Genomic DNA, 14,370 nt, shown 5'->3' with positions numbered 1-14,370 from the left:
AAATTTGCACTTCTTAAAGCACAGGAAATCATGGAAACCTTAACTATTTGGGCATTCTGCATTGCATTTTCTTTATGCTTTCATTAAGCATTAGTTGAAGGCCTTAATACCAGGCACTTTTCCAACCACTGGAGAAATAAACATGAATGAGATATAATCTTTGCTCTTGAGAAGAAGTCTAGTGGTGAAAACCTAAGTCTAGGTAATAATCACAACAAAAACTTGACAAGTAGTATAACAAAGTTATACACAGGGAGTTATAGAAGCTTGTAGTGGGGAGATGACTAATATTTGAATGATCTTGAAAGATGGACAGTATTTGTCAAATGAAAGGATAGCAGTGGTGTTGCAGACAGATGGAACTGTGTAAGTCAGACATGGAGAACTTGGTGCATGGTGGCCCAGTAAGGATTTTAAAATGCAGGAGTGGAAAGGTTGTAAAGAGTGTAAGGAAAAATTAAACACTATGGAATAAACAAAAGTAACCACTAGTTATCTTTTTAATGGGGATTATCTGAACCTATAGAGATATGTATCATTGTCTTTGTCTACTCTATTTTACAAGTCTGTGGAGATTAAAGTTAACTGTAGAAAACTGATGTAAGTGCAAATAATTCTTATCTATAGACATGCAAATAAATTCTGTCCTGCGTGAAAAACAACCTTCCCCCTAAAGCCAGTCTTGTATCGCCTTCAAGTTCATTTCAATATTCCTAATCTCTCAGTGTGTCTGTTTTTTGGTTATTTCTTTCAACTAGCTGTAATATTATACTGGTGCCTCCTCTTAATTAATAAGTTAAATAATTTTTTGGACACATGTTTACTTTATATTTGTGTGAGAATCATTATTTTACCTCTTTTTGAAAAGAGAAGGGTTGATTCAAATCATGAAAGCTTTGCTTATGATGCTAAGGAATTTAGGCTTTGTTTTATGGACATGAATGGTCATTGAAGAATTTTAGGCATGAGGGTGACACGTGCATTTTGGAAAAGTCACTGACTGCAGTGTGGAGGTAGAGTTGGAGAGAGAGGCTTGAGTTGGGGAAACCAGTTAGGAAGTGACTGCAATAGATGAGGCCTATACTCAGATAATAGCAGTGGCTATAGAGTGGAAGAGTTGTATGGAGAATTATATTAAGGTTGAATTGACACTGTGAAATCAGATTCTTTAATAACAAATGTGGCTACTAGCTGGAACAAATTTAGAATTCTTAAGTATTAGAGGTTTACCTGCTGTAGATCTGTTAGTAGGTTTCTCAAAACCCTTCGGGTCATGCGTGCCCCAGAATCATAACCTCCCTTGTTATTTTCTGCATAGAGCTGAAAAAGAGCTAGACACATAAGGAAATAAATCTTTAAATTAAATTCTTGCAATGTATCTTCGAAGACTGTGTGCTTTGAATTCTAAACAGTGTATTTGTGGGTATGGAGGGGAAAACATGGACAGTTCTTTTCTTGACTCTTTGCTTTCTTCTTTGAGGGCTTCCCAAAGTAGATAATATGATAACTACTGAAAACCCAATTCACATTTCAACCCTTTGATGATTCAGCACATGGAGGAGGAAGACCAGAAGGCTGGTAAACAGCAATGCGAGGAAAGTCCCAGCCTTCAGAGGACTAATAGCCGCTGGTGTCTGAATAATCCCTACACGAATTAATACCAAGGACAACCAAGTCATGAATATGTAGAAAGCACAGGCCAGCATCTTGAAATCTTCCAAGTCGGGTTCAGTAGTGCTGAACAAGAGCCACTTGGCCGGGATGTACGAATGGGTAAGAAAGATAATGTGTTGGCAATTTGGAGGCTGTTGCATTTCAGACACTCAAAACTCGCGCGGGTCCTACCTCTGTATTTTGTAAGCGGGCTGTCCCCTGAGAGGGCAATCAGGGCAGCGGCTGTAGGCGCAAGCCTGAGGAAGCCAGTTCCCGTGCTGCATGGCAATAAAACACAGGCAAGAAAGGGAAAGGCGGGGTTATTCTTGGTGAAGTGGTTTATAAAAAACATAACTATGCATGGACATTTCCTACATGGTGTTACAGGTTCAAGCTTTTCATGGTCTGTTTTCCTATATCTAGAATTTGACAAGACTAACATTTGAATTAAGATATTTCATCATTCATTTATTCGTTCATTCATATGCTCAGCTAATGTTTACTGGGTTCTTCTCTCTGCTTAGCACTGTGCTAGGCACTGGGGATACAGGTCTGCCCTGTCTTCACTGAGCAGGTAGTCTCACTTCCTTAGGACTCACATGTCTGAAAACCAAACAACAGACATAAGGACCAAAAGGCAGGCAGAAGGAGCAAACATTTATATATAAAAGAATCCACCAGTTCACAGGCCCTCCTTAGAGTCTAATCATCCTTTGCCTACTGGCTGTGCAGGTTTCACACCTACAAAACAATGTATTAAAACCAAGAGGATTATTAGGGGCAGGCACCCATATCAGAAATGAGTCAAAAGCTTCATGTTTAAGGAGGCTGCAATCATGAAAAAATAACTTGGGAACATGTTTATATGCTATTTATGCAATTAAAAAATAAATAACTCAAAAAGGAAACCCTGTAAGGAATTTGCCAGATGGTTAACCTGTGCTTGCTTCTGCGAGGTAGGCTTTTGGGTGATATTCCTTCCTCTTCACTCTTTTCTGCACTTTCCAAGTGTATTATAGTCACTGTGAATTTGTAAAAGTCCATGCCAAAGGTTGAGCTTGCTGGGTCAAGACCACATAAGGTAAACAGAATGAAGTGAGAGAACAAAGTGACAGCGAAATGCACACACACACACGCACCACTGACTCCAGGGTGCACAGAATCAAGCCTTTGACTTGGCCTAAACTGGTTTATAGGTACAATGAACTGAATGTTTATGCCTCCCCCCCCCTTCATTTGCTGAAGTCCTAACACCCAATAGGATGGAATTTGGGGGTGGGGCTTTGGGAGATGATTAGATCACAAGGACAGAGTTGGATTAGTGATCTTACAAAGGAAACTTCAAGGCACCCCCTTGACCCTTTTGCCATGTGAGGACACAGGGAGTAGATGGTCCTCTATGAACCAGGAAGCAGGTCCTCACCAGACACTGGCGGGCACCTTGACCTAGGACTTCCCAGCCTCCAGAACTGAGAAATAAATGCTTGTTGCTTAAGCCACCTAGACTTTGGTATTTTTGTTGTAGTAGCCCCGAAAGACTAAGATAACAAGTTAGCCAACCATACACAGGTTATTCAACCTTCCTACACTTAAGAAACAAAACAAAACAAACCAAAAACTAATAATTGGTTACTAAGAAATAAGCAAGGAAATAAGCCACGAGGGGCTCAAGAGAAAAGTGCACATTTTTGCATGCATAGATGTATAATTGCCATAGCAGAGGGTGTGTATGGTCTCTAGAGTGGAAGCCAGTTTGTTTGAGGGAAAAGTAATGTGGAATTGTTTCCCCTTTTTGCAATCCATGGATCACTGATGTTAGTAAAGCTGATAAATACGTCTTCTTTGTTCCCCTTCTGAATGAGTAGTGCATGTGTGGAAAACAAAGAAGCCATCTTATATATCAAACCACAAGCAAACATTAGACAACCCCAAATGGTCAAAGACCAGTGGCAACCAACACTGCCCTTGAGGTCACAGCGTGACCTTTACACCCTCACCTGTCATACATCGCTGTGAGAAGGCTCAGAGTAAGTTCCGCAGCTCTGGGATGCACTTGCCCTGGCTTTTCCCTGACTCTCTGAAACAGCTCCTGGAGGGCCTGAAAAAGATGCTGCACGGAGAGGGGCTTCTCTCTTGCTTCCCAGAAACTTTGATGGAGTAGGATGTGCTGAATCTGAGAACTGTCAATCAAGTCCACTGTAGAAAGCAAATGGAGAGTTGAGTCTGATTTTCTGATGGAAACAAAAGGCTTCAAATAAAGCAAATGTCGCTGAGTGTTTAATTAACAATTTTTGTAGCCATTTCCTTTAGAGGAAATTAGATATGATATGACCACTATTTGGAATACATATCTCTTGTGCATTACTATTCTGACAGCCAATTTGATTCTGGAAATGTGCATCTGTTAGTAAAGCACAGTTATAACATTATTTCCAATATAAGCTCTAGGATGTTGCTTTATAGAATGAAGTTGAAAGGAGAAAAGTGAGAATCTGGAAAAATAGCCTTCCAAGGAGTTTAGAACACTCTGTAAAAGGTTGGGGAAAACATTTTTACATTCCTCAAGTTGATTGAGCAAATTTGCTTTTCATGTTCAAATATTGTTTTTCCTGTCTGCAGCCTAGCTTTAGAACAACTATTGTGTGTCAAAATGCAATTGTCTTAGTTAAAAAACCAGCGATCTTTATACAAGAGCCATTGCTGAATTTAAATGATTTTATTTATTGATTTTGAAAGAGAGAGAGATTCATTGTTCCATGTATGCATTCGTTGGTTGATTCTTGTATGTGCCCTGACTGAGGATTGAACCTACAACTTGGCATATTGGGTGGAGGCTCTAACCAACTGAGCTACTGGGCCAGGGCCAAGCAGTTGCTGAATTTAATATCAGACACTTTAGTTCCCACCCTTGCCTCAGTAATATATATATATATATATATATATATATATATATATATATATATATATTTTTTTTTTTTGATCTTGGTTCCATTAGTATTATTATCTGAGGAAGGCACTAAATAAAACCAAAGTTGCTTATAAAAAATAATGGTTTATTTCCTGTATATTTTTTACCACCTCCTAAACATTTTACAAGGCAATGAATATAAGGAAGAATGAAATAGGACTAACCCTATGGCTTCTTACAGATGGAGGGTGACAGACAAAATTAATAAACACCCCATTGTATCATTTGAGAGATGGGATGTCAGTGGTACCAAGAGCTGCTGGCATTTAAAATGCTTCAGCCTGTGAAATGATAAAACCCCGTGCTTTTCTCTACTTCGTAAATCAGTCTCGCAGATAAGAAATCTAGCAAGTATAATAAAATTTTTTGTTTGTTCTCTGGTGCTGCTTTTAAGGGGAGAGTCTAAAGAAGTGAGGATTAGATTCTGGAATGTGACTAATAAAAACCTGGTTGCAGGCTGCCAAATCTTCTATCGTTAATCGCAACACCTATCACCTCGGCCTGGGTGCTGCACACGGCCGGCCGGTGGCGACTTCTGCTGAGGGCCTGCATCGCAGAGGAACAGGTAATCCCGCTGCCCAGTAATGTCACCACAGAGCCACACAGCGTGCTGCCCAGATCCCCCTCTGGAACTCATAGCATGCTTATCTCTGTGTATGGGACTTTCGCTTTCAAATTTTTATCTAGATATCTTTTTTTGGTAGAATTTTTCAACTAATTTTGTGTTTTAGGAATATTTCCCGGGGAGTTTTATTTATATTTGCTGTTTCTGATGCCAAGAATAACAAAAAGTATAAAAAGATACATATCAAATTACATTGTTTGTACCCATGTAGGGATGATGAAGGTTTTTTATAAACACTTGCTGCTAACTTTCTTTAATGGGAGAAATTCTCCAGGAAAATAGCATAACTGAGGTATATCTTTAGTGTGCCTGTTCTGCCTTTTGTTGATCCCTGGAATAGCAAATACTAGTTAGAAGTGAGTTTATTTGTCTACATCAGTGTTTGTTTTTTTAATTTTAGTTTGTTTTTTTAAGTCAAGAATCCCTTTCTTTAAGTCAAAGAAAGGCAGTGTGGAAAATAGACAAATACAGAGTTGTTCTTGCTGAGGAGATGGTCTTTGGGTTTTCCTGGCTTGCCTGGCCTTCCTCCCCCAGCTCGCTAACCCTTTGGGGTTCTACAGCATACCCACGCACGCGTTGTGAAGCGCAATCTGAAATTCACTGGCCTATATAACTTATAAGGCAAAAAGCAAAATATAAAAAAGTTCAACCTTTCGGACAAATGTAATGTATATAACACAGCTTCTTTTAGGTCTGATATGATAATGCCATAAATCACTTCACATACAGCGATTTTTTAATGTAACACAGAATTTATTAGAAATCAATAACTTTATTTATGCTGAATGCTTGTTGTTTTTCACGGCAAGGACCCAATTTATTTCATGTTGGAGAATTTTTACAGGATAAATGTTTTTACAATATTTATTTTGCTTAGATAACAGTATAGGAAAAGAAAACCATAGCATTCAGTTAGATATAAGTTTAACACAAAAGAGCAGTTCTCAGGGAATTCTCAACGTAGTTTTAAAATTTATGGCCCCCGGATTATTCATCTGAACCTACTTTTGCATGTTCAGAGAGATAAGAAGTACAACTTGAAAATGAAAATCTTATGGGATAGAAGAAATTAAAAAACTTTAAACTTAAATCTACAAGTACAGATTCTAAACTAACTTATTTTGCAATTTTGCTTTGTGTTAATATTGGTATACTGAAAAGGAAACCTTTTTTTTTTTTTTTTTCAGAAACCAAATTGGAAAAAAAAATCTGCATCCAAAAATCATTTTCTATTTCAGTCAATGAAGCTACCCTTAGGTTGAACACATATGGTGCCCCCTCCCCCCTCCATCTTCTCTGTTACAAGTGGAGGAAATGCACAGGTCCAGCCTTCTGGAGTCCCACAGTCACTCACATGAGTTTTTATTTTCTTTGTGAATTTACATCAGGATCAGATTATTCTACTTACGTTGACACATGGTTTGCACAGATCGTAATTTGAAGGCTGTTCTATAAATGGAATTCTCAATGCTATTAAGAGCATCTGTAAAGAAAACATGAAATAGCATGGATAAATGACTATCTCATTAGATAAGCCCCACATCCTGGAAGGGAGTCCTAGAGATCATGTAGCCTCACTTTATTTTGCTCTCTTTCTTATCTGGGAACAAATAATAATGGTCTACAGAATCTCAGGCTGCAAGGGACCCTAGACTCACCCTCAGAGTCCACCAAACTAAAGAATCCACCAAAAAGTGAAGATTCCTCCATGAATCTGTCCACGTTTTTACATACAAAAGGAAACAGCCTTATGAAACAAATAGAATGAAAAACTCTATGTAGAATATAAACTCAATTTTGTTAATATATTCTAGTCATGTACACGCATGTATTTATCCATGTATAAAAAATAACTCAAATGCTATTCGCCCATTCATTCATTTAGCAATATTTATTGAACTCTTACTATATGGCCCTGGCATGATTCCAGGCCCTTGGAATACAGCAGTTGACAAAACAGATAAAAATCCCTGCCACGTGGAGCTTCATTTCTGGTGGCATTCACCAAATTGGTAGTAGTGGGTATTTCTGGGTGCTTGAATTCTTAGTGCTCATAGTTATTTTCTTTCTACTCCTTGATATTACCTAAATTTTTAATAAAAAGTCTATGTTATTTTTATAACCAAGAAAGAATTAATATACCTTCTGTTGAGGGCTTCTACTACCAACATTGCTATAACAATGGCTAGGATTTCTGAGCACTTACCAGGCACTGACTGCTTATTCACCCATTTCACAGGGAGGAAAAGAGAAAGCTCTGGGGCCATACCCAGTCCCTTTTTCCTTTGGGGAAATTAGTTTACTTTTTGACCTTCAGTTTCTTCATCAGATAAATAGGGGTTATAGTACAGTCTTCATAAGGTATTTGCATGATTTAAATAAGAAAATATAGATAACATCCTTACTATATTATCTTTCTTCCCTAAGTTTCTACAATTTAAATTTCTTTCATTGATCCCCCAAACTTGATTTTAATTTAAGAGATTTACACCAATCTCACAACAGCTTTTTGTTGCTAAGACTGAAATGATCAGTCTTTATTTCTAGAAAAAGTAAAATCTAAAAGAATGCCATTGACCACTGAGCTCATATGATTTATATTACCTACACTTAAAATTCTTGAAATCGCAACTTAGGAAACATCTCTTGAGTTTCTACGATATGCCAGGCCTTGCTTCTAGAGGGGTTTGTAGTTAAGTCATCATGAAATAGCTATTCGTATTTGCTAATATATTTATTAATTATACACACACACACCCTACCCAAGATCTGAGTTTCACTTTATGTCCCAGGCACTATGCTGGGTACTGAGGACATTAAGGTGAAACAGGAATTCTCAATGTCAAGAAAGAGACAAGCTCCCTGAGCTAAATATGGAAAAATGCAAACTGAAGATTTCTCAGGGAAGGTGAAGTGAAATCTGGCCTTTGAAGCAGAAGTAGGAAATTTTCAGGGGATTAAGTGAAATGGAAGGTTTGGAGGAATGACGTCACAAGTGTAGGGAAGAGCATGTGCAAAGGCACAGGGGATAAGGATTATGGAGGTCAGTGAGGACTGGAAGGTGTTAGAGAGACTTTGGGGAGGGAGGACAGAAGGTAGGTTGATGTGAGTTCATTAAAGATCTTGCCCCAAATTTTGATTGTGTGTCTGGAGGTCAGGATGGGATAGACATTTAGTCATTAGTGTTGGATTTGGGCAAAACCATGTTCATCTACTAGACTGTTGAAGTAGAGTACTGTAAGTGAAGGGAAAATTAGGCTAAGTAACAGGACCTCTAAGGAACATAATCATTTAAGTAACAGAGGAGGAAGAGAAACCTAAGAGAAAGAATGAGAAGGGAAAGCCAAAGAAACCAGGAGATAACAATAAAAAGGCCAAGGAAGGTGAGTTTCAGAAGGTAGAGACCAGCCAGTACTTCAGTATCTGGAAGCCTCAAGGAGATTAATTATGGACTAAAGATAGCCTCTGTTTTTTATGATTAACTGAGTGGAGAGAATGGCTGCGAGCTGTAACCACGGAGACCAGAGCTAGACTTGGCAAGGATTTCTGTGTCCAGTCTTGACAGGGAGTCTCATATCTTCAAGTGGATCCCAAAGCCAAAGACAAAAAGTATAGCAAGTAAGGGTCATGATGGCATTTCAGGCCAGATTTTATGAACACTTCAGACCAGATGTTCAGGATAAAAACCTTAAAGGGTTCTGTATGTCTCAAAAGGATGGCTTCTTCCCAGACTTAACTCACTGTAAATTTTAAACCAAGCTACAGTGACTTTATTTTGCTTTGGAAAAGGTTGCCTTGCCCTTGAATGTTGAGGGGGTAAAGTCTTATCTGTTACACATGTGGGTACTGAACCCCTGAACCCAGTCAGACCCATCTTAGAGGAATTAGAGCACACCAAAGGCCTCTCCCTGAACATATATTAATTCAATAATTAATATATGATTATAAGTCGAAGCTCCCACCTCAGGTGAATGTGGGCAGTGCCTAAACATGCCACCAAAACAAGCAACCTTGTTTAAAAACCTCCACTTCCCCCCGCCTTTTTTGAACAGGTACACCTGTATAAACAAACCTACCATTTGTTCTGAATCTTTTGTTATTTAATATGTCATTGTTTTAAGAAAATACTTTCTTTTCAGATAAGGGTCCAAAGTTAGAGCATGGGAGAAGTCAGAAACACCTCTGCCCTGTGTCTGAAGTAAAACAAATTGAAAATAAAGATAGTAGCCTGGAAATAATTTACAAAAGTGTAATGCCCAACATTTTCTTTTTCCTCCTGGAAACTGGCCCATTTTTATGCCCTGGTTCCTCTCAGATGTACCAAAGGAATACAGAGAATCAGCAAACTAGGGATTCTGCAGGTTCCCAGATGCTGCTCTCCCATCTGGCCCGTCACCCTCCTGTCAGCTTGTGTTCTGCAGCGTCATCTCTTGAAGTTATGCAGCATAACAGGGCCAGCTGCGGACAGTGCAACGGGGAAAGGTATGTGCAGCCCGGGTGCTTCACCACCAGCCCTGCTCTGTTTACCCCCCTGCTGGTGGGAGAAAATTCAAGAAAGGAAAAAATTGCTGGATATATCAGGCCCAAAGCTATAAAGAAAGTACTTTTAGATGCTTAAAGAAATAACACAAGCTACATATTGTCTTGTTCATGGAAGCATTTTGACTGGGAAGAGTGTTTTTCTTTAAATGATTCTTAATTTTGCTTAGCCAAATCAATACGTTTCATTTTCTACAGATACTAAGATACTAAGAATATAATAAAATCTCTTTCAAATGTCCATCATCTAGTTGATGATCCAGAAATAGATATTTTAGGCCAGTGGTTGTCAAAATGTAGTCCCAGGTGAGCAGCATCAGTATTGCCTGGGAACTTGTTAGAAATGCACATTCTTGGACCCTACCCTGGACCAGCCAAGGCACAAACTCTGGAGGTGAAGCCCAGGATTTTAACAAACCCTGAAGGTGATTCTGACAGACACTAAATTTGCAAAACACACCTTTAGGGAGAGAAAATTGGACTTTGAATGCATTACCTACTTTTCTGCGTTAGGCTTGTTAATACAAGGGTTTAAGTTTGGGAAACCCAGAGATCATTTGAGTTACTCATAATGTTGTTTTAGAGAAATAACTTGACTTATTACAGAATTTTATATAGAACGGGTATAGTTAAAAATCTGGATTTTGGCTGGGGAAATAAGGCTGCAACTAGACCCCGAAGTGAAAATGTCCTCAGCCAGTTCTGGGCCTAAGCTGGCGTTCAGATGTGTTGGAAGAAAGGGGAGCTGGTTCCCACATAGCCACTCCTCAAATAGGCATGTAATTGCAGCTGTGAGAATTTCCTCCAGCTCTGAGCCCACATAGTACTGTGATCTTAACCCCTGACACAAAAATTTCCATAGTGACGTCATTTTAACAGTAAATTATGAGAATAATTTAAAAATAAACCCTGTCTTGTAATTAAAATGTAATTATATTGAGACCAAATATTTTAAAAATTTGGGTGCTTTGGAGACAATAAAGCAAATATTCTTAAATACGAATTTTTGTATGGAAGAAAAAGTCTTTTAAATCACTCAGTAGTTTCTTTTTCAGCCAAAAATTTGCCAAATGTCTACTTTGCTGCATTTCAGAAGTCTGAAAATCCAACATCTGTGCCTATTTTTTTTTTTTTTTGCTTATAGACTGTGCTCAGAAACTTGACAAAAATACTCACCTTGTTTATCTGGGTCCATTTCCAGAATTTCTTGGAAGGGCAGATGGCAAGAGATCTTCCTAACTGAAAATGAACCAATATTTTAAGCAGAAGGTTTTGCAGAGGAAGAATGGGGGTGGGGGAACAAAAAGGCAACTAAAAGTCATTCTACCTGGGGAACAAGAATGTGAAGTGTTTAACGAGACTCTGCAGTCTCTTGGGAGGGTAAAAATAAGGAACATAGGGGTAGAGACTTCTTGTACTGGCCACACTCCTGGGGATTTAGGGCTGTAGCTCAGAAACTGAGAACAGCTCCTGAAACTGATACCATGGCCACTTAGAACTTCTGAGGCATTATACTGCTAACAGGGAACTGGATTCTCACTTCAAGAAAATGTAGTGTTACTTGAATTTTGAAGGGCAAAAATTGAAGCTCTCAATGCTTAACTTTCTAATATCACTATAATAAACAATTCTACATATTAAGATTCTGACAAATACTATCCATTTAAACACCTTGTCACACAGTTCTATGTATAGAATTTAGTTAATATTTATTCTAAAAAGAGTAGTAAATTAGCTACCTGGTGTTTCACATTGTAAATATTGTTCAAACACAATAATATACATATATACGTATATATGTTTGCTTCTAACAAAAAAAGGGCTATGCTATAAGAAAACATTTCCAGTTCTTAAAAAAGACATTTCTTAACATGAACAGTTGAAAACTATTTTAAAAAGTTACATGATAATGAAATTTAAATAATACTCCCTCCCTTCTAGTGAGTGAATTAAGGACAAATTATTCGACAAATAAATAATATTTTACAAAGAGAGAAACTAGAGCAAAACCTGGTTACATTTGTTCTTTAAAAATATCATTGCAATAGTTATTGCAGATTTGTCAAAGCTAAGAAGGTTTCAAACATTTTCAAGTAAAATTTGTTTTGCAAGTTGTATTAAGTGAAATCAGGTAAGAACTCGTCCTGGTGTAGAAATGCTCCCCCGAGCTCTTCCTGAAGGCCCCAGGTAGGTGCGGAAGGACCCAGCCTCCTGCCCCGTCCACAGTACAGCTGGAGATACAATCTCTCTGTCTCCACGCCAGGTCCTTACCTTTCTTAGTTTCCTTGGGGAAGCATTTTAGTCAAACATTCCACATAAATTACTCAGCAGTTTTGGAAGAGGGAAAATCTGAGTAATAACAGATTTCCAGGTGTGGTATTTCTAAGGAGAGAGGATGTCTTGTTCCCACTGCCCAGCAATTGCATGCAAACCAGTGACATTGAATCTACACCGTTTTTAAGGGCTCACAGAAGTGCATTCATTAGTAATGAAGATCTTGAATAATTTAAGCCCACTCCAACATCTCTGTTTCAAGGGGCTATTTCCGTATTAATTTTATGTGTAGGAGAGGCAAGTAAAACATCTTCTGGGTGCTATGGAGAGCAGCGGTTATCACAGAGGTTAGAAGACAGTAAGAGGGGCTCTACATCCCAGGTAACAGCCACCTTCCTGACCACCCCAGGTAAGAGTGACCTGGGACTGGAATCTAATTTATTTGATTAATTATTTTACAAAAACAGGTACTGTCACACGTTTTAAGCAGGCACCAAATCTAATGCAAGTCTTCAAAAGGATAATAATTTGTTACAAAGGCACATTTCCCCTTAAGTTTTAAGTATAATTTGAAGATGTATTTTCAGAGAAGTTTGGATTAAAAATTAACATGTTCTAATCCTAATAGGGTTAAAAAATAAAAACTCGTCACATGAGCTAAATGTATTAGAACTTTATCAGTAATGTCTTTAGGCTGCCAAGGAGGTAGGGAGTTGAGTTTAACATGTCTTTTAAAAAAGTTAGAACCCAAAGCACAGGAATAATACACCATGAGCGGTACCTGCAGAGGCAGAATATCTGAGAGTCTGCGGTCCCAATGGGGGCACTTAAAACAATAATGATAAATTGTCACTAACCCACTCCAGAATGTTTTATAATAAAAGTCTGCTTTGAGCAATGAGTATGATATCCAAGCATAGCCAACTCATTCTTTCTTTTTGAAAAGAAATAGTATCACAGCATTGGTTTCTTAAAAACTGAAACTTGGGACATTTAAAAAAATAAAAATAGATTAGGAATGGGACAAAAATGGGATTGCCTTTCTCTATATAAATCTGTTGACTTTTCTGGGAACAGGTAAGACAATGTAGGAAGAAAGCAAGGCTATTGTACATGCAATGTGTATCAAAGTGCTGCAGACTCAAAATTGAAATTTTTAGGCTTTTTATAGTCCATTACATCTGCTATGTCAGAGGTGTTTGCAATAGAGGGAGGTTGGAATATTCTCCTGAATGCTGCCATGTTGAGAGGTGAGCCGATTTCCAGCAGATTATTTACATTGATTAAGAATCTTGATACTAAAAATAGTAAAATAGAACAATTATAATAATATGTTGCAATAAAAATGATGTAAATCTCTCTCTCTCCCAAAATATCTTATTGAACTGTACTCTGTACACACCCTTTCACTTTGGGGCTTCTCTGTGGCCTATCCACGTTGCCAGCATCACTACTCTTGCACTTCGGGCCATTATGAAGTAAAATGAGGGTTACTTGAACACAAGCACTGTGACACCTCGGCAAAGATCGGATAACTGAGAAGCTACTAAGTGACAAGGAGGGGGTGCGTGGGGGTTGTGTACACAGGGTGGAGATAGTAGAAAACGGGATGACTCATATCCCCGGTGAGACAGAGCAGGATGGCTCGAGATTTCATCATGCCACTCAGAATGGCACACAATTTAAAACTTATGAATTGTTCATTTATGGAACTTTTTAAAAAATATTTTCAGACCACAGTTGACCATGGGTAACTGAAATGTTGGAAAGGGAAACTGTGGATAAGAGGGGACTAGTGTGTTTTCCTAATTCTGCATTTTGTATTAATCTGGGACAAATGTGTGGTAGTAGGTATAATAATTAAAGTCAACTCACTCTGTTCTCCTGTGAGAGTCTTTCCTAGAGCATCCTGATAATCCTACAGTGCTTTGAAGGTATGATAGTTCATATTCATGCTGGAAAGTACAGCCTGCTGGGGATGGGCTCAGTGTTTCCCACAGTGACCCTAAAGAGGAGAAACTCTGCCCACGTCTCTCTCTAGTCCCTTCCTAGATGTTCACCTATTGGAGAAGCAGATGACTGTCAGGGTTTGACATCCCCTGGGAAAAATATCACTCACTAAGCAGCAGAGCCACTGCCTTGCAAGGTGATGGGGGTTCATGGTTGTAGTCTCTGTCCCAGCTTTTCCACCCGGTTCCTGCTAAGTGACTGGCGTACCTGACTCAAGGGGAATGGAACAGGAAGCTATGCTTGGATTTCTCGGTCTGAGTCACATTTTCCAGCCTAACTCCATTTTACCATGAAGCAGCCC

The 14,370-nt window shown here is 38.6% G+C and overlaps 1 protein-coding gene across 1 annotated transcript in view; it reads right to left on the bottom strand.

Moving 5' to 3' along the window:
- Nucleotides 1–10,980, bottom strand: part of DYTN (dystrotelin) — a gene marked incomplete at both ends in the record, with an annotated part of 44,076 nt that extends 33,096 nt beyond the window's left edge. The window contains 5 exons of the mRNA XM_081142867.1: nucleotides 1,231–1,331; nucleotides 1,846–1,931; nucleotides 3,651–3,849; nucleotides 6,655–6,729; nucleotides 10,962–10,980. Coding sequence (XP_080998993.1) covers nucleotides 1,231–1,331; nucleotides 1,846–1,931; nucleotides 3,651–3,849; nucleotides 6,655–6,729; nucleotides 10,962–10,980 — 480 coding nt within the window. The remainder of the gene's footprint in view (nucleotides 1–1,230; nucleotides 1,332–1,845; nucleotides 1,932–3,650; nucleotides 3,850–6,654; nucleotides 6,730–10,961) is intronic.
- Between the last annotated feature and the right edge of the window lie 3,390 nt (nucleotides 10,981–14,370).

This window comes from Miniopterus schreibersii (assembly GCF_964146895.1).
Source record: "Miniopterus schreibersii genome assembly, chromosome: 7".
Lineage (NCBI taxonomy): Eukaryota > Metazoa > Chordata > Mammalia > Chiroptera > Miniopteridae > Miniopterus > Miniopterus schreibersii.
Note: the sequence above shows the minus strand (reverse complement) of the source record. Positions and strands in the feature narration are given on the sequence as shown.